Here is a 23,251-nt window from a genome sequence, read left to right as displayed (position 1 = left end):
AGTAATAGGAGCCACAAAAACAAGCCACCCAGACCTCACCCGTGTGCCCAGTCACCACTGGGCACTCACAATTAGCATCACCCTATCTCCCCATACAAATGCCAGGCTCACGTGCACAAAATAGGCATGTTCAGAGATACAGATATATTTGATCAACTAGGTTGTCTCAGTACAGAGGAATTTAGTAAGATAATACATGAAAAACCCCAGTAACTCTTCAGTTGTGAATAAAACTACCATTGCACAGGAGCCAGGGTGTGACTCCCTGTCACACCATCACTATTTGAAAGACAGCACTGTGGGGCGACTTGAGCTCCCTTGATTTTTCCTCAGAAAATTTCCACTAGTAACTAATAATTGGTGGTGGGAGAACACTTGTGTAGCTGACGTCTGTGAGTGAGATTTCATAACCAGTTTAAGCCAGTCAAAGATCCTGATGCTGCCAAAAGGGTGTGGAAAACAGAAACGACCCTTCTTACAGCACCATCTGCTTATGTTGGGTTAGGTATTATATCAAACCCTTTGTCTCATCTATAAAATACAGATAAACCCTACTGTATCAGAGGGAGGTGTGAGGCTTAATTTAAAATCTAGCAAGCACTCCGGTTACCTGGTATAGGAAGTTAAGTGCAAGGTTCTGTCAGTTGAAAATGCAGGCTCTAATAACTGCCATACTGCCATAAATGGCAAATAAAAGGTATGCTGGAAGGAAATACCCTACCTTCCTAATTAGCTCAACAAAGTGCTCTGCTGCAGTGGTGAAACCCACATGCTGTTGAGTTCCCCAGAAAGCATATTCTCCCCAGACAGCATGGCTGCCATGAATTAGGCTCCTGGAAAAAAGATTCTCTCTTCAGGACTCTGTACTGCAACCACAGTCTGGAAAAAGACAGGAGTGGAAAGATGAAACAGGCCAAAAGATTATACAAAAGGGTTTGACGCAAGTTTTTTTCCCGAACATGGCACCTTTGCACAATACAACAAAGTGAATCCCTCACTCCTTGCTATTACATCAGCCTTTGTAACAGAGGTTCGTCTTCAGCAGAGAAAATTTAGAAGGACGTGGAAATCAAAAGTGTATCCTAGCACAGGCTGAGGCATACTGACAGTGCAGTTCCTACGGCCACTAAACACATTCTGTGGTTAAAAACAAGATCTCCAGTCTTCAACCACTACCTATCCACCTATTTTAAGGGCATTAAACCAGATCCAGTGTCAATATCCAGTACACATCTGTCCTCAGATTCTAGGACAGCACTAGCTTTATTAGACAAACACAAGAACACAAAGGTGTAAGTTTGAGCCTTCTACTTCAGCAGGGTGATTGAAAAATGCTCCCTCCCAAGCAGAAAGAAATAAGCACACCAGAGGTTATGGGGTGGTGCTCACATTTGATTGTGCTGAGGTAGCTGCAGGAATCAGATGCTGAAAGGGTCCAACATGATTTAAATGAGCTGTACATACAACCATGACCACTTTTTAAAAAAAGAAAAATAGTATTAAAATTTTTGTTTCATTTCTCCCTTTCCCACTTCCCTTTGTCAACTGAGTTAACGAGCTGGTTAACTGCTCTGAACATGCACACTCATTCCCACATTTAACCAGAGCTCCCAGTGGGGCACTGTGCAGCCATATGCTACACCACCACTTTTTAATACTGAACCACAGCACACTGCCACTTCCTTAAGCTGGTGGCTGCACTCTGAGTGACAGCACCTGCAGGAGCTCAGCAGAAGTGATTGCTTCACAGAGAAGCAAGACACAGTTGATGGCAGCTTCCTTCCAGCAGAATGCAGCAGGAAAAGGGAGCCATTGCCTCTACAGAGACAAAATGACCATGATGCATGATGTCTTGCTGTTACGTGGTTCCATTGAGCATGTGACCATGCTTTACTCTGGTTTTGCTCTTCCTATGAATGCTTCATATAGGTCTTAAAGAGGAGAGATAAGTCTTGGATGATAAATGTCAAAATTTTAACCCAAATCAAACTTTCAGAAAGCCTTTTCCAAACATGTATGAAGTGTGTAGGTTTTTTCTTAACCTAACAACAAAAAAGTACCCCAGTTCAACTGCCTTCTTAGCAAAGCTATATGGTAAAAAGATGATAAAGTGGAACAGAATACATTAAGGTGTCATTGTCTCCAGGGGACTCCCCCTCCCTAATTAAAAATTACCTCAATTATTTTTTAAATAACATAACTTTTCAAAACAAAATCATGGACAATTTAAATAAAAAACATAATTTGAAAAATGGTTTGGAATATCCTTTAAAACATTTTTCCACCTTTGACCACCTCTAAAACACAAGAAAGCCTTCACTAAAGCAAGAAATCTCCTGAAACTTTTAAGCAATTTAACACTGCTGACTACCAAGCAAGAAAAACCCACAGTCAAGCCTTCATTTCAAAGCACTATTTAGTTGAAGATTAATTACTTGACCTTTTGGCAGTGTACAATGGAACAGAAGTCAAAGGTACCCAAGTTCTTTCATTCTCTAAACAAATTCAGCCCTGTATCTATAAGAAATTACCTTTGTGTCAGAATAGAGCACACTTTTCAGAACAAAATGTTTGAGCTAATAAAGCTTCATGGAAGCCTCAAAGAGGGCAGATAAGTCTTCTTCTGTTTGGGGCCGTGGCGATAGTTTAGTCACTCTCTCCTGCAACATTTAAAAAAAAAAAAAAAAAAAAAAAGGATTACGGAAGGTTGTCAATATAATTAATCAAACAGTAGCTGAACTATGTGCCTTTGTACTAACATCCTTCACAAAGAATAACAAGGGTTTGCAAATAAGTAATGGAGTAATTAAGGTTTGAAGCATCATCAACTGTACAGTACTTTCAAGAATACATTAGTTTAAATTGCCTATAATTAAACACAGAGAAGAAAAATTAGAACGTAGTTCAGTTGCAAAGTCAAATACTTCAAACACGGGGCTTGTCAGTCACAGATGTCAGTACACTGGAGGATATTATCCTGGGAATACAGTCCATTTTAAAACCCATTTGCCAGCATTGGAACTAGCTCAGTTTTTAGGGACTGAGATTTTCAAAATCCAACATCTCTCAAAGTCCAGGAACTGCTGTAGATGGAGATAATAAGCAGTGCTTGCAACTCAAACTCCAAAAAAGAAACACAGCAAGGTATGGTAGTGAAACTGCTTACAAACACACTGGAATCTGAATACAACTTAGTTGTGGTTGATCTTCATTTTGATGGTGATTCAACAGAATTTTTGTGTGCTGAAGTCCCACTGGCTGAAACAAAACTTGGGTATATGCTTCACTGCTCTGTTTGACAAAATAACCACAAAGGCAGGGCTGGCAATTCAGAAATGCCCCGTGCTACAGAGGATGAGGAGCTGTATTAGTGTAGGTATTCAGTTACTGCAGAAAAACTCAGCTGAAAGGGCCTAAAGTTAATGTACTCATTCATACTGGTTATGATTAGTACTTTTACACTTTCAACAATCAATGACTTAAACATTTATTGAAAGATTAGAGAAAGTTACAAACACCTGCAAAGACAGAGGTGAGGCCTACAACAGGAACACATATTTAGATGAACGTGGCTACAACCTGTTTCAACATCTCCTTTGTGGAAGAGGCTGTCCCAGTAAAAGCTCTAAATTTCCCCCACCACCTTTTTCCCAGCAGATGTCAGTTGTTAGCGGCCTTGCCTCACACACTGAGTGAGATGCTGGGGAAGGGGCTCCTCCAGCCCCCTGCCTCTGTGGGAGGCTCAGCTCAGATGCCCTCCTGAGCAGAGCACACACTGCTGCCCAGCACAACACTGCAGTGCAATGCTGCAGCCACTCCACTTCCCTCTCAGTCCAAGGGGCTGCGATTTGTGGATGGGCTGGATGTGGTTACACAGCAAGAGAGGCCACCACACTGTGAACTTAACACGTGAAATATTGGTCTAGCAGGCTGAGGAAGTCAGGGTGAGGAAGTCAGCTGTGAGATAGTCACAGTTCATAATCATGATCAGCATGGGTAGCATGGCTTGTGATGAGTCTGAAAAGTGCTGCTTAGTGTGCATAACTTTACCTACATGAGAAGCTTTGCTGGTGCAGCAGTAGCAACCCAATGACACCTCCTTCCCCATCCCTGACTAGCGCTGCTACGCACACAGATCCAGCTAAAGAAAAGGCTAAGATTTTTCTATGCAGTTTTGAAACCAAATGGAAAATTCAAACAGTACTACAGCAAAAATATGTTGTTTTTTTCAGATTCACAAAATGCAAACATAACAACTCAGTGCTCAAGTACTCAACAAATTCATCAGGCTTATATCAGGCCACTCTGGACCAAATTAGACTTTTGCAGCCCCGTGCACAGAAGTAGACAGAGTCACCTGTAAAGTCACACAGACTGACAGATGATCACCCTGACAGACTGTAGCATTTCCCAGCTGTATTGACAGAAGGCTGCACCTGGATGCTCCTCCTGTATGCCTTGACAGAGGCACCAGCACTCCCTCTGCACAAGCCTGCTGATATTTGCTGGTGCCCAGACAGCAAAGCCCTGGCTCCCTCAGTCTGACTCAGTGCATTCTCGTCTTCTGCCAAAAATGAGCAGCTCTGGGCTCATCAGTGGTTCAGCCTCATTGTAGCCGTCTCTGGGATGTCTGCAGGGGGTGGCTGGGCTAGAGAACAGCCCTTCCGCTATCTCTTATTTTCAGTCCTCCCTATCTCCCCTCAAACATCATCACAGGCCCAGCCACCTTAGACCCTGGAACAGCATTTTCTTTGCTAGACTCACTACTGTCTGTAAACAGGATCAATTTCAGTACACTCACTTAGAAAGGCGAATAAAATTCTGTTTTAAATTCAAGCATAGATGTTTGTCCCAACGGAGTTCCTACCCCACATCCTGTCAGTTAGAGTAGATTAGTTTTGTTTTCCTGCAGCCTGGACTTCACAGTGTGGATACACTCTACATGCTTATTAGTGCTATCACCACTGTACCACACTGCATTGCCAGCATGAATGGGTCAGTGCTGTATTCCAAAGAAAGCCTATTGCAAGACGAAAAGAAAAAAATATACCAAAGATTAAACTGTATGGACTACCTCTGTGGCTAATAATGGACTATTAAGGAAGACTAATATATTTTCATCATGTTACATCTCACATACAAAAATGAGGTTTGAGAAAATATTAGGTCATCTCATTTTACACAATGCAATTAATCATCAATGCTATGAGACAACACTACACAAATTAAAAGTCAATTTGAGCTAAACTAAATAACAACCTCCCCCCCCCCCCCTCGGTATCTTTGGGTGAAGAACCTTCCCCGTCCGGCAACTATGCAAAACATGCCTTCAATGATATGTTGTGTTTGTGATGGCCCAAACCCAATTGTTTTAAAGGAACATATTTACTAACACAACCCTCCAAAGTGCCCTGTTACAATTTACATCCATAACCTATTTGATGGGCACTCAGAGATCCTTGTTTTATTTCTGGCTTCGCCACTGCTCTGTTGTGAGTGATCCTAAAGTTGCGCCTTTGTGTCATTTTCTCAGGTATAAAACAGCAATATTAATATTTACTTTCTGTTGTAAGTTGCTCTGAGATTTATGAATGAGGAAAGCTAGACATGGTAAGAGGTACTGTTGTAAAAAGCAAATAACCTTTCAGCCTACAAAATTTTCATTTTCTCCGTAGTATATTTCCCTTGCTACTCAGTGGAAATAAATACTAAGGAGTCAGAGCAGTCCACAGCATATGAATCAAACTGTCTTTTTAGAAGGAAGACACTGGATTTTGCTTTTAGAGTGGTGTGTTGCTTTTTGCAGTGTCTTTGTGAGCACTGAAACAATAAAGAGTATTATAAGTTTAATCTGTATCATCCCAGGGGACCTTATTTCAAATTCTGATGGGAGTCAATGGAACAAAAAAGCCATCTGGGAAGAAAAGTGCAGCTTCTCAATATGGAAAAGTTTAATGCAAACTGAGCTCAATCATTCCTACCAGATAGCACTTGGCACTATGGCTTCACCTATAATCCATTCTGCATATAGAATTAACAAAGACAGTTATGAAAAAGCAGTCAGTGTCTTCAACAAAGATCAAAGGCCTGTGAAAAACATCCTCTTTTTTAAAAATGTGACATTTAAAAAACCCAAACCCAAACACCTAGCCATTCTTTTTGAATCCATGTGAAGAACAGACTGCAGCATACACTCCATCTCACTGAAAAGAAAAACCTAAACCGTGCAGAGAAACAAAATACAGTTGAATAGCCATAATTTTATCCATTTTAATTGTTTTCATGTAGGGCTAGAAAAAATACTTGCTTGAAAAGAAACACTTCTCTTTTTTCAAAAATCTGTTCTATTTTATTTGACAAAAACCCCTGGTTTGCTTTCTATCTTACCTGAGGCAGAGTGCCTTTGACTAATGCAGGGATGTCTGCTTTAGAATAACCAATTGCAGCTAAGCCATCATCAACATTCAGATCAAATAGGAATTTCCGGAGTGTGTCTGCCAAAATAAACCCCGCATCTTTGATTCTGGCAGTGCGGATGTCAGCTCCTAAAATAAGACATAATGCCTTGACTGTAGGGTGGAGAGAGCAGAGGAAGCCTGTTCTGGACTTAATTTAATCATAATATCAGCTGAATACATAACCATACATAACAGTCACTGCCCTAAAAGCAACATGAAGTAAAAAGAGGAATCAGTCTTCATTTTACAGTTGGAATAGTCTGTAAAAGGTGAAGTAAAACAAGATCAGGAGAAGCAGGTAACTGCTGCCAGAAAGACTAACTGCCACATGAAACTAACTTCCTTTCCCCCTGTGCTTACAGGGAGAAGCACTTTTCAGTCTGACTAACTGCTGGGAGGAAAGAACCTAATGCATGAACATCAATGGTATTTATTTTTATGGACAGTGAGCCAAATGCTAACTTTATTTTAAGGCCTTGAGTTTGCTGACATCTAGAGGACATGGAAACCACTGACTATTCTGTTCAATTACACACTGAGAGACTACTAGAGCACACAGGCTGAGAACGACAGGAGATGGCAGGGCAGTGTTCAAGGGGATAAATATATCCTAAACTTAATTCTATTTGAATATGTTCTGACTTGTGGAGGAACTGGTATCTTTGAAACATCTACTGAACAGTAATGAAAGCATCATTATAAAATGAAAGATTACCAATATTTCCCCTGCTTCAGTGAATGGTCAGGACTTACTTAGAAGTAACAATAAAAACATGTCCAGATAGAAGACACAGGTTCCTCCTTATCATCTCTTTTCAAAGTAAGCTGAGCTAAATTTGTTTTCCATGTAACTTCAATGATGTTACACCAGAACTATGCTAGGTCCAAGTGCCATACTGAGAAATGAGTAAGAGCACAACATAGCTACAGGAAAAATATTTTCTGTGATCCTCATGCAGTTCAGCGTAACATTCAGAGAGGCTTAAGTGAACAGGAGACAGAGAAAATAATTTGAGGAGTTTAGATACTTGGGTAGTAAGACTGGCAGTCCTGTTAGTAGATAATGTCTGGGAGAAATTGATAAATAAGGTATGACAAAGTCTTGTACAAAGTCTTACGCTACTGGGACTATGCCACGCAGTCTGAGTTTATCCTAAGTTTTGCTGCAGAGGTGTAACATAAATCCAGTATCTTCAGATAGTAGAGTAAAAGGGAAAGGGAGGAGGGGAAAAAAAGGACAGTGAAATGCGAAGGACAGTTTTAAAATATTGCTGTAGTTCCAGTACTTTCTTCTGGCTCAACCTAGTATACATCAGTCCATCAGTCTTTTATTGTACTTAGAAAATTTCTGCCTACACGCATACCTATTTCAACTGTTTAAAAATCTACCCAGGGAGGTATTAAGATTTTTCTGGCTGTACCCAAATTCACGGCTGTACATACACACAACACAACTATTTAGTAATCTGCTTCACGTCACAGAATACCTTCTTAGTCATTGCATTTGGCAACATGACAGATTTGAATTAGCTACTGTAGTCAGTTGGATTCTGGATTGGAATCAGAAGTAAACACCCCAGATGGGAATTAAAAAATTCAATTCCATGTGACATGTTTTCAGCAGAGTCCCTTTACAACAAGGCAGACAATAATGTAGCTAAAATTTCTATTGAGAAAATTACCTGAACTTTTAAAAACAGAATGTATGGCAGCAGTTCATACCACAAACCCTAAAGGAACTGCTTTTCAACCACTTGTTTTAAAATCAAGGAGCCAGAGTTCAAATTCTGATATGCTGTGTTGGCCAGTTATCCAGAAACATTTTTTTAAGTCTACTTTGAGTTGCAGGTTATTGCTGTAGGAACACAGACATTTTATTGCTTAGTATATGATTCTAACTAGGTTTGTGTTCTGCTTCTGACCACAGGCAGGACTGCATACTTCAGAGGAAGGCTGAACAACCTCATAGCCAACATTTATAAAATAAACGGAATTTCCCCCCAGTGTAGTTCTGACCATGTTATTTTACATTGTCTTTAAAACATTGTGATATTTTAATTGTTTATATAACAGTCCCATGCCTTCTTGAAACCCACAATGCTTTCAATTACTTACACAAGGAAGACACACATGTGACTGGATTGCTTTGACTTGGATACAGAAGGCTGACCATACAAGGGACTGAACACAGATCTTCCAAATACCAAGGGAGTTGCCCTAACCACTTTCTGTCTACTCTCTACACTGCTGTGCATGTGACTGTGATTGCTCATTAGCGAGCATGGGTATTAGCAGCAGTTTAGCTACAACAGTCTAGAGCAGACAAAAAACCTGCTCTTAGATATAAATAAATTAGCCCACTGCAGAGCCATGCTGTCACAGCTAGATTGCTAACAGCTCCAAGTTTACATGACTGAAAGCTAGTTTATTACACAGTCATGCTGGGGGTGCAGTGAAGAGGTAACCTTTCTCTAGGACACCTTCCAGTGATGGGTTGCACAGATAAAGCACTGTATGAAAAGGTAACCTTTAAATGAGCTGTCAGCTTGAGCATTTACTTCCATTCCGCTAAGGAGCAAAAAAGGCCACTTTGTTCCTTAACCCACTTCCCAGCCATCACAGATGTATCCACAGAATAGCTGCTCCGTGCTTTCCCTTGACATCAGCCACTGAGAAATTCCAACATCTACAAACAAGCTTAGGCCTACATTAGAAAGACCAAAACCCACAGCTGTGTGTCACAGAAAAAGAGCAGGAGTGATTCAGAACATCACTCTATCCTAATTCATTGCCACAGCAGGGAATTTGTTAGGCAAAATGCTTCCTTTTAGCTAGCAGATGCACCTGAGTACTTGTTTGTTTTATGGTATCTAAAATAACTACTTTCCATACAGCACCAAGAGAGATGCCAATCACAGCTACTTTCTCCTGATTCATAACAGACCTACAGCTAATTTCAGCTGTCCAGTTTTCTAGCCAAGAACGCGGCTTCTCCAGCTTGCTTCTCTAACCACGTCATCCAATATCAAAATTTAGCATTATTCTAGCTAAGTTTGCATTATGTGTAACTCAGACTCCAGAATCTTGTTCTTTTAAACTTAAAACCCTTGCAACAACCAACTACGATTGCTTGCGCACACTTCTTTTTTTCCTCCCAAAGCCATTTTGGAAAGAATTCCATTTGTATGAGTAAGTTGTATCCATAGAGATTTCTACCTAGGATCTCTGCAGCTTCCAAGTGCCGCTCAGGATGTATCTGTGCCGTGAAAGCAAACACTGCTGGGGATGTCAGCACCACAGAAAGGCCATGTGGCTGGGGAAAAAAAGAAGAAAAAAAGAATAAAATCACATCAACAGGACAGGTACTTCAACTTCAACACTCATTAATGTGAAATAACAGAGAACTGAAATGCATAATACGAAATAAAGATAAACCAAATTTTACCACTAAGGAGTGATCCACATTATAATCCTTTGGTTTATAAGTTTTCACCAAACCAGAAATAGGGTAAGACATTCCATGGCTGGAACAGAACGTAGAGAGAAAGTGGTTAGGGCAGCAATCCCGGTATTTGGAAAATTTGTGTTCAGTCCCTTGTGTGGTCAGTCTTCTGTATGCGTACTGTATACTGTACTCTTAGATACAGATACTCAGAAGGTATTTAGGTACAGGTATGATACAGACATTAGGTACAGACAATCTTCATCCCTCTGCACCTAATCTGCATCCCAACCTGATCACACATCTTGAGAAAAATAAACATTAATTTTAATGTATAATTAAAGAGTGAATTTTCTCAAACAAAGGAAAAGGAATGTCTCTGAAAAGAATGGCTGCTAAGAACTTCTCCACATAATTCAGGCTTAGGCTTTGCTTCTCTGAGATTTTCACCCACATGAAACCATATTACCTTGCAATATTAATCACAGCTTATTTCAGCCTGCTGAATGCCTACCCCACAGACAAACTTACAGACCACTGCATCAGTTCAGGAATGGCAGAAGATTACTTTACTGCTGTCTCACTGCACAACAGCTGGCAAGAAATCCAACATTTTAAATGCCATTGCTATTGGGGTATTTTTTTCCTGACTGATTTTACTATCAAGGAAGGTAAAGACAACCATGTTTTGTAATTTTTACATGTTTGGATTTGAGTATCACAAGTCACAGCACACAATCCTCATACACATAAATGCCAAGAGTCCATCAATTTCTCACAACATATGGCTCCCCCTGCATCACAGGCCAGGCTACGATGTCTTACTATATATGCAGCAACAAAGGCAGAGACATCTTTGACAATCTGAAACAAACAGTATCTAGAAGCTGACCTCAGATTGAGTTAATAAGTTTCTGTACTCACCAGAGATGAACACCAGCATTGCCAAAGCCAATACCAGCAAAAGCACTTGCTAGGTGCATCTTGGCTCTTGCTTCATGGTCTTTGGGATTTCTGATGGCTCTGTGCACCACGGAGAAAATGGTACCAGTGAATTCACAAACATTGGTAATTCAGGATGGAGAAGGGAGAGAGGGCTTCTTTATGGACAAATATAACCAAAACCTCTATGATAAGCTGAGATAAAAATGCTGGGAATAGGATCAAGTCACACTTTCAATCAGAGAACAATCCTGCTTCTGGATCAGTAAGTAGATCAAACTGGTCCAGTGAAGGGCAAGTTTCCTTTCAATTTTCAAAAAACTGAGTACAAAGAGTGAATTTAGCCGTATTCACCTCAGTGGTGGTTTGAACAATTCTGCTTAGGAACTTTGGCAATCCTATGTATGCCTCCAAGATCACTCAAGCTTTCTCACCATCTTGTTAGGTGGTGGTCTGGACCCCACCACCTGTGCAGGAAGAGAACAGTGTTCCTTGCCTTTCTATGCATCAGACTGCTTGTGTAGTATTGACAACACAGAGAAAAAGTCCCATGAATAGATTCCACAGGAACAATAAACAACTACTTTGACTAGCTAGGTACCATAACAATTTTTTTTACAAAAAAAACCCACACTGATTTTTACTAGAAGTGAACATGGTATGCAACAGCTATACACAGGCTACAACTTTATTGGCAGGGATCAAAACTAACTCCTAGTTAAGTCAAAACTTAATCTAAATCGAAGGTCTTCTAAATATGAACTAGTTTTCAGTAAATGCATACTTTTGCACATTCGTAAGTGCATGTGGTTACCCTCTTGATGGATGTGTAAGGATCTTAACTTACACTGAAGGTCACAGAAATTATACCCACAGTATTTTGTCAATTTTGTTACATATTCCCCTTATACTGTGTCATAGAAAGGGGATTCTTGAAAAAAATATGTGAATGCTACTCCCATATTAACTGAGCAGCTTGAAGTACCTTTAACTGAAGACTTACAAAATATTCACAGAAGTATTAAAAACCTACCTCCTCAAGACAACCTAGTAACCCTAGTTTTACTTTCAGTTTTATTTGAAAAAATTTTGCTTTAATTATATAAATCCTAAAGAAGGGTCGAAAATGAAGGTTTAATGTAGTCGTTTGCTTAGCTTAAAATTCAAGTTCTTCTAAGCATCCCTTTTTGGGCACTGAAGACTGAACATACTGCAAGGCAGGTGGCTGTTAAAGGTATTACCTTTTCAAATATTTGGCCACAATGCGCAGAGCATGAAGAGCCCAGACATCACTGATGGGGTTGCTGCCTTGGTAAGCTGGTCGGTTGATTGGATTTGAAGGGCAGGGACTGCGCATGTTGTAAGGAAGAGCTGTGTATGATTCCAGAGCATGGCTAAAAGAAAGATTAAAATCCAAATCATTTAAGTGGGAGAGTTCCATTTTACTGCCCTGCTGTCCTCTGAATGCAGGTTCTTTTTATGTACTTCTGGTGTTTTAACAATTGCCGCAAATAGAAACACAATCTTGTAGACAACTGGCAGAATGCTGGATGGGCACCTCCAGAGCACTTCATTCTTGAACAAACATACAGAAGGCAATCCAAATAGTCACAGTCTATCAGCTCACACCACACTTAAAGTTACGTTGGATGAACTGGCATCTCGGTGTGCAATGCTTTTGACAGAAGAGCACTGTACATCTGCAATGAGTGCATTTCCTTTCTCTAGTACAGGAACCGTAAGTGGCTTCAGCACTGGAAACATTGTAAGCTACCTTTCTTCTAGAGGTATTGACCTTTAAAAATCAGGAGTATGATATTTAAGCTAAGTGGAACTGCCAACAGTCTCACCCCCCAGATACTTGTGAATCTGACCACATAAAGAAGGGGCACTGCCTACATTGCTACATTTAGAGTACAAACTACAGACAAACCATTTTCACTTATAAACAAATGCCTCTATTCCATTACAGACACCGCAATTCAGGATACTTCACCAAGCTTGAGAAATCACACAGTTTCATTATACATCTATTACTTTAATACACACAGCACCCAGAAGCAAAGTAAGCTTTGGCCGTCGGAATAGAAACTTCCATGCATTTTGTGCAGTTAAAAGCTGTAGGTTTAAGATGAGAAAATTCTGGGCCAAGTGGAAAACAAATTATGAGAGAGGTTCCAAAGATGGTCATAACTGGGCTAAGACCTGCCAGCACCCCATAAGCCTTCACAAATTTTTGTTGACACATCGTTGCTTTTATTAGAAAATCCTTGTTCTCTGAAACAGAAATCTATTCTCTGCCATGTCTGTGAGACATGCTAATGCTGTCACAATTGTAATTAATCATCTACATGACCTCTTAAAAAAGGACATCTGGACTCTCTTCCCTGACAACCAACCTGGAAGCAAACTGTTTCTCCAGTGCTCTGCAAAAACTTTAAAATTTCTGCAAATGAGTGATTTGTTTCCATATATTCTGAGGGGTGGTAGTGCAATTAAGTAAAAGGAAAGTGTAACAGAAACCACCTTAACAAGACCAGGAAAGGGAGAAAAAACATTATCCTTTTCTGCTCCTAAAATATATTTTTTCTACAATCAACATAGTAAAAAATACAAAATTTAATAAATTCAAGTAGCAGCCCACACAGAAAACTCACCAAAGCACATCAAAGCCACTGTTGGCAACTATTCGCTCAGGCATAGACAGTGTGTGTAAAGGATCAATGATGCCCAGTGTTGGCTTAATGGCTCTTGAAGCAATACCTGCAATATGTGAGGAAAACGAGTTAAAGAGTTTTTGCAACAAAATAGGACAAGTGTAATGTTCAAAACATAACAATAATGAGGGGAAACGATTTGAAACTATGAAGATAAAAGCAAAGAGAGAGAAGGGAGAGTAAGAAGTATCTGTGAGCATAAGTCTTCCTGATGATAAAGTCTGAGAGTTGTATGATTTGAGACTTTTGCCTGAAGTGAATTATACCAGACAATGTTCTCTCTTCATTTGTAACCCTCCCTGAGCAACCTATACTTGCAAACTGTCTGTGCTGAATGGCATCTGCAACAGTATTATTAGATTTGTATCATCTGTGAACAATCAGAGGGCAAGACTGGTTTGTGTCTACAATCAATTGCTATTGCTAATTGCTGTCTTCAGCATCTGTAATAACTGTGCCTTTGTATTTTGGTTAAGGGAGCACAGACATAGCTTTGAGAGAGACAGGCACAGACTGACTGACTACATACAGACTAGAAAACTCTGAGCTATGGTCAGAACTCCTTAGCACGCCCATTTGTGTCCCAAGTACTGTAGACTGTTTGGCATATAAAATCCACATGTTTAGAAGTAAAACCACAGAACAACTATGAAGCTCAAGATGACATTTTAGCCTTAATCTTTATTTGCCTGGGATGAAAAGGCCAAAGGAAGACCGTGCCCCTCACTTGCACAGTGTCTTAGGCCTGAGGTTTCAAAAGTCAGGAAAAGGAACATTTGGTTGCAATTACACAACAAAGAAACAGAAGTCTTAAAAGCAGAAAGAAAAATACAGAGGAAATAAGGAACAGTTGGTTGACCCTGAATGTAAGTAGAAATTTCCTTTGCAATTAACATTTTCTGCCATTTAAGGACTTGAAAGTTTTTAGTTTCCTGTTTTGACTTCAAACTATAATCCAGTGTATTACATAGGCATTTCATTATGTTAATATGCTATAAATTTAATTCAAGGAGGAAACCTTTAAGCTCTTCAAATTTGCCCACAGCAGTTGAATCAAACAAAATGACACCTGAAATGATATGCAGTATCCCCTTCTTTCAAGGCAGGGAAATAACAGAAACATTGGAAAAGCAAGTCTTGAATAACAGACATAAAAAACCCCACACCAAACCTCACCGGTTTTTACTTTTAGTTCTTTGAAGTCAAAAATGGCAACACCAGTGGTTTCGCTTCCAGTTCCAGCTGTTGTAGGAACTTAAAAGGAAGAATGGGAATAACAAAAAATTTTAAGTAATACATAATATTGCAAAAGGAATACACAAAACCACAAAAGTAACGCCACCAAAACTTCAGGACCCAGGAAATCTTGAAGGTACCCCTGATTTGAAGCCAACAGGTCAACCAGAAACAGCTACTTTGATCTCTTTTCTCAGTAAAAAGGAGTCAAACCCAGCTAAACAAGAAACTAATGACAAAACCTGTGATTTTACTACTGAAGTAAACAGCAAAATTGCTGCTGAATACAACCAGAAAGGTAAGCCCAAAGGAAGTTGAAACAGTCGTGGTAAATTGATTTCAGTAGAAGTATCATACAGAGCGTAGAATGACTCCCCTTCTAGCCCTCGCTCTCCACACACACACTTCCTGCTTTACCTGCAATAAGTGGCTTGAGGGGCACAGTGACAGGCTTCCCTTTCCCAATAGGAGCATTGACATAATCCAAGAAGTCTGATGTAGGGCTGGATGCATACAGGTTAGCAGCTTTACAGGTGTCCATTACAGACCCACCTCCAACAGCAACATAGGCATCAAATTCCCCCTTTTTAGCAAATTGAATGGCGTCCAGGAAACTTGGAAAATAAGAACAGGTTCCCAATTAGTATGGAGAAAAACAGCACACAGACAAATTAACTATTAAGATGATTGCACAGGTCACAAGGAGGTGTTTAACAGCCATACAGCATGCTGTAAAAGCCTAGGCACTACTTGGAGAAGCACACTGTCAGAAGAAGTACCTTTGGTCTGTTGGCTCCACCCGGACATTATCATACATCTGAAAGTTTATACCATATTTTGCCAAGGAATTCAATACTGCGTTTACAGGAGGGAGTTGGGAGAGGTTTTTATCTGTCATCAAACAAACTTTTCTAGCACCAAGATTCTGCAGGTCCTAAAATAACAATGAAATTAAAAAAACACCAACTGGTATGAAATCATACACTCAACTATTTAAATACTAATCTAAATCAATGGAACCATTTAATAATAATAAACAAACCAACCTAAAAATAGATGGCTATTGTAAAATTTTTGAAACAGTATCAGCTACAGAAAAAGAGGCTTAACCACATACATATAGGATGCTGAAAACAGCATAAAGTATAAAGCTGCCAAACTTACATAGCTGAAGTCTTATGGTAGAAGAAAACTAATGATAAAGATGTTGAACAAATGAAAACCATGTGGAACCACTTAAGATTACAGCAAAATGTAAAGTATTTTTTTTTAAATATTTTTTCCTACACAATTCCTGTGACACAAAAAAGGCTTTTCCACAAATTAGGTCTCCCCTAACTGCCTACCAAAGCATGTATTAAAATCCTGAAAAATTAATATTGAATATTTATTTATTGATGAAAAATCAAAATAAGGTGGCAAAAAAGAAAAATAATACTACATTCTAACCTTTGCTAAATTGTCACAATAGCTATACATACTTGCAATTCAATAACCCTAACGCTGTTTGAAGACAGATGTTCTGCCTAACTTTATTTACTATCAGACTACTAATTTACTTTATAAATTTGCAAATAAAAGAGAGAACTGTTAATGCCATAAAAGCCAAGACAGGTAAAAAATGATAAATGAAAAAAACAATGATAAGGGCAAACTGGAACAATGTACTCAGACTGCTGAAACAAAAATTCTATACTTTTAACAGTGCAAAATGAATATTCACCTAATATAATAGAAAGTCTGATTCATTTTATTGAGCATTTTAAGAGAAAAAAGTGATCTTGAGATTCAAAATTTTTTCAATTAAATTCCTTGTCAGAGAAAAATACTGTTGCGAAATCCTGGCAATTCATCAATGATCAATTTAACTATCCACTAAGCTGCACTTGATGCAGTCACTTATACCACAGCAACACTGACATAACATGATTCTATTCTTTACCCAACAGTGTTTTCCAGTCACTTTACACTGCCATATATGACTACACACTACAAAGCAGTGGAGATTCAGACACACCATATGTAAGCTTTCCCTTACAAAATGGATCAATAGCAGCAGCAGCCCTTTAGAAAATAACTTTTCACCAGTGAGGGGCTTAACTATGGAAGCTTACCATGCCAATCTCCTTAGTAACTCCTTGTCCGTATCGGATGTTCGAAATGGCCATCTACAAAAAGAAAACCAACAAAAACCAAACAAAAAAACCAACAAAAGCCCCAAACAAACAAACACCACCACCACCTAAAGTATTTTCTCAGGAAAAATGGAGAAATGGCATCTAGTCTCAAGCTGTCAAAAGTGAAGTATAAATATTTAATAATGTAAATATTTGTTAATTGCCATATTTGGAAGTACACAAAACTACTACTTTTAAATCAAATATATTTTATTATTAAATCTACCTCAAATGCATAGTCTGTATCTCCCAGGATAGGCCGTTCAGGGACTGGAATGGAAATGAAACAGTAAAATTAGGAAATAAAAAGCGACTTCAATCTGTACCTCAATACTAGAGCTGACAGATTCCTTTTCTTTAAAATCACCAATACATTTGCACAGGTCATCTTGGCTTGGCTGGGTAACAGTTGCCCATTTCATCCCTTGTTGTTTGTGAGATTAAAGATCCAAGTACTTCATTTGCAATTCAGCAAAGCAAGTATGAATCCTTTGTTCAAGAATTAATTCTTTCCTATAAAAACCAAGTAAGTTAGCAGAAAGTTTGCATGAAGCTTGTTTGCAGTCTGCAACGAACAGAACAACACCTACTAAGTACAACTGAGTATCTGCTGAGCATATGGGCTGCTACATACAGGTTGAGAGGTGTTACAAATGTGTAGGGGCTACACCACAACCTTCAGAACAACTTTTAAGATGAATCCATGAGACAGCCTCCAGGCACCCAGACAGAAAACTACTTTTGTATGCGAGAGTAATACTAACAGGTGTTTACACTTCTTTTTACTTCTGCCTAGTGCTGAACTTGCAGGAAAAACTGAATTGCTTGCTTGAAAACTAAGAAACTAATATGCATTGCTAATAATAAAGTGTTTGAGTAAGAATCAATGAGTCATTATCAACTTTATAAATACCTTCTCTCTTCTACTAAATAAGGATAGCGTTTCAGCCATATCCTCTCTGCCATGTCATTCTTACGTGAATTACGACAAAACTCTCAAATTCATGCATATCCTGATTTTGCCACAAAGCGAAACAAACTGCATCAACCAAACAGTTCATTCTTCTTCAAGAAAAGATCAGATGAAGCATTCTACTCTTCCTGCTGAAGTCATGCCTTCTGTCTGCTATATTAATTGAAAATATGTGATTTGGATTCAGATCCAATGAATGAAGTCATGATAATGAGTCTTACAGAGCTCTAGGGTGCACTGAAGCACTGACCCACAACATTAACAGATAGATGTATTAAAATCCTTTATGCACTTTCCATTCAAGCCCAGGCCAGCTGCTATCAGCTCTTTCATTGCCATCTCTTGCTAGGCTGTACGTGTTTGACCTCTCCTGGTGTTGGAGTCTGCTGTATTCTCAGTCAGCAATCTGACAGGCTAAGGACATGCCCCAGCAATTTACCCTCTTGCTTTCTGATAGTATAATAGATGCCCTGCTATTATATTCTTGAGCCAACTAACCTTCAGAAAGAATTTTACTGAGTTCAAAACCTACACTATTTCCATGAACACTGCCAAGAAACACAATGAACATTTTTTTTCTGCTACAGTCACTGTTAAATCAATTCCCACTATTTAGAGACTTAACTGAACTGATACCATCTTGCTACATCATTGACTCAATTGCTGCCTAAAACTTGAGAGGGTTTTAACTAAGACTTCTGTTTAGAAAGGGCTTAGATTGAATTGACTGAGTAGGTCATCAAGCAGACAAGTAGAATGAGATTCTATTTCTCTGCTGTGCTATTGTCTTGCTCTATGTGTTGGACAAAACAAATATCTGAATGTATGTATAGCTTTTCTGTATGTAAAATGGTAATGGTAATTCTTTAAAAACTGTCTTAAGCAAAGCACATGAAACCAAGCAACTCAGAATTACATATTGCTGAAATCATGGTCCCAAATACTAATTTTTATTGGATCTGGAAACCGACCAGCACACAGCTATTCCCAATAGCCTCCCTACAGTCAATGCAAACAAATTCCTCTTGGGTGACTTGTTCACTCAGCACAGCTCTCCTGCTCTTACTCTACAACCCTGGCCTAAGTGAACTGCATTCTCAGGACTGACAGTGTAAAAAGCCTATGGGAGATTATATTGCCCAAGCCAAAGCAGACCTCTGTGAATAGCTCCTTTTTATCCATATAGCTTCCTGTTTCTCTTCTAACATAACAGATACATATTTTTCTCCTCAAAAGCGGATCTAAAGTTGAGATGGCTCGGTGATGACCACAGTAGCAGCAGACACAGCAAATTTCTGATCAACTTGCCTCACCGTAAGGGGAGGGAGGGACGGGATACGTTAGTGTTGGCTTACGTGGAAACAGTGAAGCTCTCCAACAACAGCCACGATCATTGTACAGTTGCGAAGTGTCAGAGCTTGCCTTCTCTGTTATGCTGTTCTCTTTCTTACCCGTTACCTGCACCCTCTGCCCACGTTACACCAGGAAGTACAGCTCTACTGGGCTACGGTCTCCTACAGAACTATTGTGGTGACACAAATTAAGTCTTACCTTGGGAGTAAGTGTGGCAATGGCTCGGGCACCGACATCTAGTTAAAAGGTACGGGGGAAAAAAGAAAGCAAAAAAAAAAAAAAAGCATGGTTAAAGGGGAAAACTAAACCAGAAAAATGCCATCTGTCCTTGGCTGTAGGTCTCCCCTGTGCACCCGTTGATCGTGCCCTACCCCAGAGAGGCCTGGCCGCGGAGCCCGCCCGCTCCCCCGGACCCGGGGGAAAGGCCGGCAGCGGGGCCCCCACCGACGGCAGAACTCGGGTAGGTCCCGGCAGCTGGCCCGCGGTGTGCCCCTGTGTAAGCCTGGCGGCCACCGCTAGCCAGGGGCCACCGGTAGACCCCCAGCGAGGACGCGGTCGCTGCTTTTCACTTGTAAAACGCGGCAGCCGCCCGGCCTCGGCCCCCGCCTCGGCACCTGCCGATAAAGGGAAGATAAACGGCGGCCCCGCCGGGCTCCGGGCAGACCAGCAGGGGGGAGGCCGCCTGCCGTTCCCCCGCCGAGGCCGAGGCGGCGGCCCCCTCAGCCGCCCCCGCCCGCCCGCACTCACGCGGCCCGCTGCAGCTGCCGCAGGAGCCCCGCCGCCCGCTCGCGCCCCGCCGCCATCGCCGCGGCTCTGGGGGCCGGCCGGGCCGCGCGCCGCGCCTCCTCCTGCGGCGGGGCAGCGCGGGGTCCCGGCCCCCGCCTGGCACACAGCTGACCAAACCCAAGGACTTCACACGGCTGAAAGACGAACTGCCCTCGTTCAGCTCCCGCAACCAACGCCCTGGCCATAAATGGTCGGTACCAAACGGCAAAACTCACCCCACGCCTGTTGTGAGGAAAGCAACAGCTTAAAAATGGCAATTCTGCCAAGTGCCGAGCCAGGAGAAGCATTAATGGCCTGCAGGGCCCCCGCCTGAGGCTGTGAAACCTTTTATCTGCTTGGGAGAGCCCGAAAGCAGCAGCACCCCTGACGTGCCCGCAGCTTGGCTTGGGTTCTTAGAATCACGGAATCGTTTGGGTTGGAAAAGACATTTAAGATCATCAAGCCCAACTATTTAACCTAGCACTGCCAAGTCCACCACTGAACCATGTCCCTAAGCACTGTGTCTACGCATCTTTTAAATACCTCCAGGCATGGTGACTCAGTGACTTCCCTGGGCAGCCTGTTCCAGTGCTTAATAACCCTTCTGGTGAAGAAATGTTTCATGTCCAGTCTAAACTTCCCCTGGCACAACTTGAGCCCATTTCCTCTTGTCCTGTTGCTTGTTACTTGGGAGAACGACACCTGCCTCCACCCTGCTACAGCCTCCTTTCAGGTAGCTGTAGAGAGCAGTAAGGTCTTCTCCCCTCAGCCTCCTTTTCTCCAGGCAAAAAGCCAGTTCCCCCGGCCGCTCCTCATAAGCCTTGTGCTCCAGCCCCTCCACCAGCTTCGTCTGCAGCCCCTCAATGTCCCTCCTGCAGTGAGGGGCCCAAACCTGAACACGGCATTCGAGGGGCGGCCTCACCAGTGCCCAGTGCAGGGGGACGGTCACTGCCCTGGTCCTGCTGGCCACACGGTTTCTGACACAAGCCAGGGGGCTGTTGGCCTTCCTGGCCACCTGGGCACACTGCTGGCTCACGTTCAGCCGGCTGCCGACCAGCACCCCCAGGTCCTTTTCCTCTGGGCAGCTTCCCAGCCGCTCTGCCCCAGCCTGTAGCGCTGCGTGGGGTTGGTGTGACCCAGGTGCAGGACCCGGCACTGAGCCTTGTTGAACCTCACACACTCGGCCTCGGCCCATCGGTCCAGCCTGTCCAGATCCCTCTGCAGAGCCTCCTGCCCTCAAGCAGATCAACTCTCCCACCCAGCCTGGTGTTGTCTGCAAACTGACTGAGGGTGCACACCTCACCGAGATCATTGATAAAAATATTAAACAGGACTGGCCCCAGTACTGAGCCCTGCGGAACACCGCTTGTGACTGGCCAGCAATGGGGTTTAACTCCAGTCACCACCACTCTGAACCCAGCCATCCAGATATTTTTTTACTCAGAGAACAGTATGCCTGTCCAAGCCATAAGCAGCCAGCTTCTCCAGGAGAACGCTGTGGAAAATGGTGTCAAAACTTTACTGATGTCTAGGGAGACAACATCCACAGCCTTTCCCTCATCCACTGAGTGGGTCACCTTGTCATAGGAGATGTGGTTAAGCATGAGCTGCTTTTCTTTTCCAGCAGGTCCCATGATCACCTGGTTGTCCTGTATGTACCACATGATGGTACACAAGATAATCTGGTCCATAACCTTCCTCAGCACCAAGGTCAGGCTGAGAGGCCTGTAGTTTGCCAGATCCTCCTTCCAGCCCTTCTTGTAGATGGGCATAACGTTTGCAAACCTACCTCATTGCTGCTGGAGTGTACAAACTACCCAGGATTTTAGCAGAGAAAGTTCACCAATAACATTGTCAGCAGCACTGTACACTTACAGTGTTCACGTGTGGAAAAAACCATGCTCTCTTTTTGAGCAGGTAGGTGTGCCCTGTGGAAATGCTAGGAAGATCGAAGGTCTGGAATATATCTCAAAACAACGTTCTCTACTTGTCCAAGTGCTTTTTACCCCTGCTTTGCCTAGCTACTTATGCTGAAAACTTGGCTAAGTAGGTTGCGTCCACAAGATCATTCCTGCCACCAGCAAGTCCAAAGCAGCCTGCAGTGGTCCAGACTACTCAGCATTGAGGCAAGAAACATTCAAGAGGCAAAGAATACATCTTATGCAAAGCCTGTAGGTTGAGCACTGTTGTCATTCTGTCAATGCCATCCAAATCCCTTCTGTTCCAAGGTGTACATACTCTGCCATCCGCTACCACCTTGCAAAACCTTGGTGTTTTTTGATCAACCTGCCATCCTACAGTACTGCTACAGAATGAGACAACGGAACTGCTAGTCCCCTAGCTTTTTCAAAACCTCATTACAATATCATTAACCACTCACAAGTTCACTACTTGAAAGTTTGAGAACTTAATTTACTTGAGACTGCTGGAACTATACTACACTTCTTACCAGGAATGGCCCCAGGGAACAGCTTTCTTCCTGTAGCTAAGCTACACATAGGGACAGCAAATTGTATTTTTTTTTAGTTGTATTTCAAGTGTACAGGAGACACTAAGAAGTTCAAAAAAATAATCAGAAGTCTGAGATAATTTCCAACACCTGCTCTCAAACTGGTAAAGAAAAACACTGTGAAACTATTTCTATGAAATGATGGATTACCATTAACATAGGGAGAAATCTAGTTTTTAACCTGTTGGTCAAAACAAACATTTTTCTGTTGAATTCAATGGCTGGTCACCAGCTTTGACTTTTTAATCCACAGAACCCTCTAGGAAATCCGTACAATTTCTTAGGCCCTGCAATAAATCTTACAGTAAGTTTTACTGTTCCTTTTGTAACTGCGCCTGAATACCACAAAGCTGAACAGCAGTTGACTTACAGAGCAAGAGCTCCATCGTCAGGCCACGCGCCCAGAGCACAGTGCATCATACTCGAAAAAATGCAGGTCACAGCTGCGATGCCCCCCCAGTCCCTGCTACCTGAGCAAGGGACAGCTTTGCTCAGCTTCAGTCCTGCCTGGAAATGCTGTAGCCACAGCAAGCCGTGAAGAACCATTACCTGTCTGTCCCTGTGAAACTCCACGTCTGGGGGAAACCAGGGCTCCTGACCCCCTCAATACACCACCAGTTGCCCTTGCATAGGGAACACAGCCCTCCTTGACCGCCAGCTAAGAGCCAAACACAGGACA

General features: G+C 41.7%; 1 protein-coding gene across 3 annotated transcripts; it reads right to left on the bottom strand.

Annotated features, from left to right (window-relative positions):
- Window positions 1-2,398: 2,398 nt before the first annotated feature.
- ADHFE1 (alcohol dehydrogenase iron containing 1) lies at window positions 2,399-20,382 on the bottom strand. Of its 3 annotated transcripts, none has more exons than XM_040587109.1 (14): window positions 20,300-20,382; window positions 19,497-19,534; window positions 17,199-17,242; window positions 16,910-16,963; window positions 15,575-15,729; window positions 15,213-15,409; window positions 14,736-14,813; window positions 13,500-13,605; window positions 12,084-12,236; window positions 10,825-10,923; window positions 9,904-9,982; window positions 9,675-9,771; window positions 6,388-6,545; window positions 2,399-2,660 (listed from the first exon to the last, which is right to left on the bottom strand). In XM_040587109.1, exons 4-14 carry the CDS (start codon window positions 16,961-16,963, stop codon window positions 2,577-2,579), a joined length of 1,260 nt encoding a protein of 419 aa, XP_040443043.1. In that variant the 5' UTR covers window positions 17,199-17,242; window positions 19,497-19,534; window positions 20,300-20,382; the 3' UTR covers window positions 2,399-2,576. The 3 variants fall into 3 exon arrangements, with proteins under 3 accessions (XP_040443043.1, XP_040443042.1, XP_040443044.1); XM_040587108.1 differs by lacking the exon at window positions 20,300-20,382 and adding an exon at window positions 20,046-20,101; XM_040587110.1 differs by lacking the exons at window positions 6,388-6,545; window positions 20,300-20,382 and adding an exon at window positions 20,046-20,101.
- Between the last annotated feature and the right edge of the window lie 2,869 nt (window positions 20,383-23,251).

The sequence above is a fragment of the Falco naumanni genome, chromosome 3 (assembly GCF_017639655.2).
Source record: "Falco naumanni isolate bFalNau1 chromosome 3, bFalNau1.pat, whole genome shotgun sequence".
NCBI classification, from domain to species: Eukaryota; Metazoa; Chordata; class Aves; order Falconiformes; family Falconidae; genus Falco; species Falco naumanni.
This window is presented reverse-complemented; position numbering and strand designations above follow the sequence as displayed.

Excerpts from the sequence above, each read along its gene's own strand:
- ADHFE1 (XM_040587108.1), bottom strand. The coding sequence starts at position 20,101 with ATGGCGGCGGGGCGCGAGCGGGCGGCGGGGCTCCTGCGGCAGCTGCAG. Across the intron at positions 17,243-19,496 it reads TTGCCACACTTACTCCCAAG|TCCCTGAACGGCCTATCCTG; the intron begins GTAAGACTTAAT and ends TTTCCATTCCAG. Across the intron at positions 2,661-6,387 it reads TCAAAGGCACTCTGCCTCAG|GAGAGAGTGACTAAACTATC; the intron begins GTAAGATAGAAA and ends TAAATGTTGCAG.